The 3,640-nt window shown below is 56.2% G+C and overlaps 1 protein-coding gene across 1 annotated transcript in view; it reads left to right on the top strand.

The window, feature by feature from the left end:
• The window catches only part of ZNF692 (zinc finger protein 692), a gene marked incomplete at its 5' end in the record, with an annotated part of 7,146 nt that continues 3,506 nt past the window's right edge, over window positions 1-3,640 (top strand). Inside the window, 7 exons of the mRNA XM_015571525.1 lie at window positions 1-61; window positions 407-670; window positions 1,262-1,310; window positions 1,400-1,522; window positions 1,819-2,040; window positions 2,128-2,205; window positions 2,289-2,367. Of these exons, the coding sequence (XP_015427011.1) occupies window positions 1-61; window positions 407-670; window positions 1,262-1,310; window positions 1,400-1,522; window positions 1,819-2,040; window positions 2,128-2,205; window positions 2,289-2,367 (876 nt within the window). The remainder of the gene's footprint in view (window positions 62-406; window positions 671-1,261; window positions 1,311-1,399; window positions 1,523-1,818; window positions 2,041-2,127; window positions 2,206-2,288; window positions 2,368-3,640) is intronic.

Raw genomic sequence — 3,640 nt, 5'->3', positions numbered from 1 at the left:
GGCCTGACCTGCCCCTTGTCCTCTGGCAGGTACACTTCTTCGGGCTGTGTGCTCTGTGCAGGTGGGTAGGCAGCAGCTGGGGGAAGGGGCTCAGGGGCCGTAGGGGGAAGCGGGGCAGCAGCGAGGGTGCGACCCAGGAAGACTCCCAAAGGGGATGGATCAGAGGGGGCCTGTGGGAGTTGGGGAGAGGTAAGGCGTTGGGGAGTCCGGGCAGTGAGGTGAGCGCAGCCGGCGGGGAAGGGAGCATCTTCTCAGGACCTCGCTGCCTGGGCTCAGGATGGGTAAGCTGGAGGGGACCAGGGCTGCCCTGCCCAGGGTGTTACCTGGCCAGGCTGTCGGGGTGGCTCTCCAGGGTGAGAAGAGGGGGCACCCCAGCTGGCTCTGACTGTCACCTTCACCCCTTTAGGTCCTAAGCCTTTGCCCCCCAAGGGTCTGCAGTATCTGGTGCTCCTATCTCATGCCCACAGCCAAGAGTGCAGCCTGGTGCCCGGGCTGCGGGGGCCCGGGGGCCGAGATGGTGGGCTTGTGTGGGAGTGCTCCGCGGGCCACACCTTCTCCTGGGGCCCCTCCTCAGGCCCCACACCTCCAGCGGAGCCCCAGCCAGCTCTCCTTCCAAGTACTTCCCAGAGAAGCTGGTGCCCAGAGGCCAGGGGTGGGCAGGAGCCTGCAGGTAGGCGGGGAGGGAAGAGCTGTGGAGAATAGGAAGGGAGAAGGGTTTCCCTCTCTGGAGCTCAGGACCTTTGGCTCTAAAAATTATCTGTTCTCAATGGACTATGCTGTCCAGGGAATATGTCCTTAAATAGATGTTTAGGTATAAAAAGGAAAGTGCATAATAGGATGTATGGCATGTGTTTTGGTGGGAAAATAAGGGGGGGAGAAAGCACTTTCTTTCTTTTTTTTTTTTTTTTTTTTTTTTTTTTAAGAATTTTTGTGAGTTTATTTGAGCCAAACTGTGAGAAAGCACTTTTGAAAGAATGAAATCTCTCTGGGAAGGCAAGTGGAGACCAGATTGCCTGTGGGGAGAGCTAGGCCACTAGGGGGCAGTATTGGAAAGGAGACTTTTCGCAATGTACCTTTTTATACTTGTGTGTGTTTTTTTGGACCATGTGAATGTGTCCTCTTTAAAATAAAATACCCTTTCCCACTGTAGTAGCCTCTTCCCCTCCCTAAAAGTCCTCCCATGAATTCAGACCTTAGAGCCCACGTGCCCTCATCCCTTCGGCCAGAGTTTCTTCCCCTTTAACCCCACCTGTGCTAACAGGTTTGGAATCTGAACGTGAGGAGAAGACTCAGGAGGCGAGGTTGCCCAGGTGAGGCTGGGTGAAGGAGGGGCAAGCTAGATGGGTGGGCAGTGGGGCGAGGGATCAGAACGTCAGGCTTGCCTTCTTTGCCCCTGCAGGGGAATGGGACCCCCACCGGAGTCCTGCCTGCCCCCAGGAGGCGAGGGGGAGGATGAAGATGAGAGTGAAGAGGAGATGCTCAGTGATGCCAGCCCGTGGACCTACAGCTCCTCCTCAGACAAGCAAGTTGGGGCTGAGGGAGGGCAGTGAGCAGAGCAGGGGGCGGGGGTGGGGGGGGGCAGCCGACCAGGTGAAGAGCTTTGCGGACTTGGTGGGAAGGGCGCGAAGAACTGGAGGCTTGGAATTGGGTGGAAAGGGGTTAAGGTAGGCTTCCAGGGAGAATGAAGGCCGAATGCAGATATGAGTAGAGGCCTGGGTGGAGTTGTTCTGAGTTTGGGATCATCTCAGTTTCGGGGCTGGGGTGGGGCTGTGGCCGGCTGAGGCCCAGGAGTTAATGTCCTCCTCTTCACTCTTTCAGCTGTGAGCCAGACGCCCCCAGGCCGCACCCTTCCCCTGTCACCCATGCACTCGAGGAGGGAGAGACACCTCTGGCCCCTGCAGCTGCCCCCACTTCTCTTGCTGTGCCACCCTCATCAGCATCCCCACTGGGTTCTGGAGCTCCTCAGTCTGTAGAAGATGAGGGGACACCGGAGCCCCGTCAGACCCCTCCAGTGGCCCAGCAAACTGAGCCCCTGGCCAGGTAACCTATTGGCCGAGACGGAGGGCAGGGGTGTCCTGGGACATGGCCCTTCCCTGAGGCCCTCTGCTCCCTCTTTGCTGCTCGTAGCCCTGGAAGTCAGGTCCAGTCTGCTCTGGCGGTAGCCTGGGATGAGGACAGTGCACAGATTGGCCCCAAAAGAATTAGGTAAGGCTGGGGGAGGGTTCTGGAAGGGGCTGAGAGGAGAGCCTGCAGGAGTCTTCATGTTCCTCCCTCTTCTGCTCCCCCAGGAAAGCTGCCAAAAAGGAGCTGCTGCCTTGTGACTACCCTGGCTGTGGGAGGATCTTCTCCAACCGCCAGTATTTGAATGTGAGGATGTGAAGGGCACAGGTTGGGTTCCATGTGGCCTCGGTGGAGAAGGGCTGAAGGAGAAGCTGAGGCAAAGGAACCTGGGGTGCGGGGGTTGGAAGTCAGGAAAAGAAGGGTTGGGTGGACATGCAGAGCTTACCTGCAGTTCGTAATCACTAAGCCAGGTGACTGATAGGGAAGGCAGGAAACCCAGCCTTGGACACACTACCCCTGCCCACTCCTGCTTGTCGCATGGCCTCCAGGGACCACAGGAGATGATGGTAGCATCCTCAGGTTCTCTGGGTGATAGCGACTGTTATAAGCACTTGACGTTTCGAAGATCGAAAGGGACAATCTTCAAAACGTCCTTAGGGAGTAGATGCTGATACTGTTCCCACTTTGCAAACCAGGAAGCCCAGGTTCACATGGTTAAACTCTGCCCAAGGCTCCTCAGCTAGTGCGTAATAGTGCTGGGGTCTCCGAGTTTTGTCCTCATATTCAGGAGAAGTTTGAGGCCCAGAAAGGGCAGGGCCCACCCCGACACTCAGCCAGAGCCCTCAGGGCAGTCTGGGGCCTGAGGAGGGCTCACACAGGGCTGGTGAGGCATGGGTGTACCAGGAGCAAGTAGAGGGGGAGAGTCCCCAAGTGGCAGCGAAGCTCTGGGCTGTGGACATTTGGCAGGGTTGCTCGGATACACTGAGCCTGTTCAAGGAGGAGACGGAAGCAGCCCCAATGACAGTTCAACTCAGAAAGTGGACAAAGAATAAAGCGAGAGAATTCATGTACATGGACAACAGTGGGGTGACTGGGGGGTGCGGAGGGGTGGAGTGGAAGAGGGCATAGAGGGGATGAATAGTGATGGAAAAATAAATGAAATGAAATCAGAAAAAGGAAGGAATGGGATTTTGGAGCGGGAAGTCCATGGGATTTAATGAGACGGGGTGTGAAGCTGGGTCACATAGGAAGAGAAATGTATTCCAGAAGAACACATTACCCTTAAGAGTGTTCCAGGTTGAGTATGTGTGTCCAAAACAGATGTCAGAGAAAATTGTGTAGCATATATCTGGTGATCTCTTACTGAAAAGCAGGCCGTCTGGGTGATGTTGTACTTGAATATTGACCGTGAAGAGGACAATCATGCCCCTACAGTCTGTCCCATCCCCACAGACAGCACGTGCATAGCTGGGGACCTGGGCTTTACAAGGGGAAGTTGTGGCATGGAGGTGAGATCATAGAAGCCAAGGCTACAAGAAGATGAGGGCATGTTGTGCTCGGGGGGGGGGCGGGGGGCGAG

This window comes from Myotis davidii, unplaced genomic scaffold, assembly GCF_000327345.1.
Source record: "Myotis davidii unplaced genomic scaffold, ASM32734v1 scaffold648, whole genome shotgun sequence".
NCBI lineage: Eukaryota > Metazoa > Chordata > Mammalia > Chiroptera > Vespertilionidae > Myotis > Myotis davidii.
Note: the sequence above shows the minus strand (reverse complement) of the source record. Positions and strands in the feature narration are given on the sequence as shown.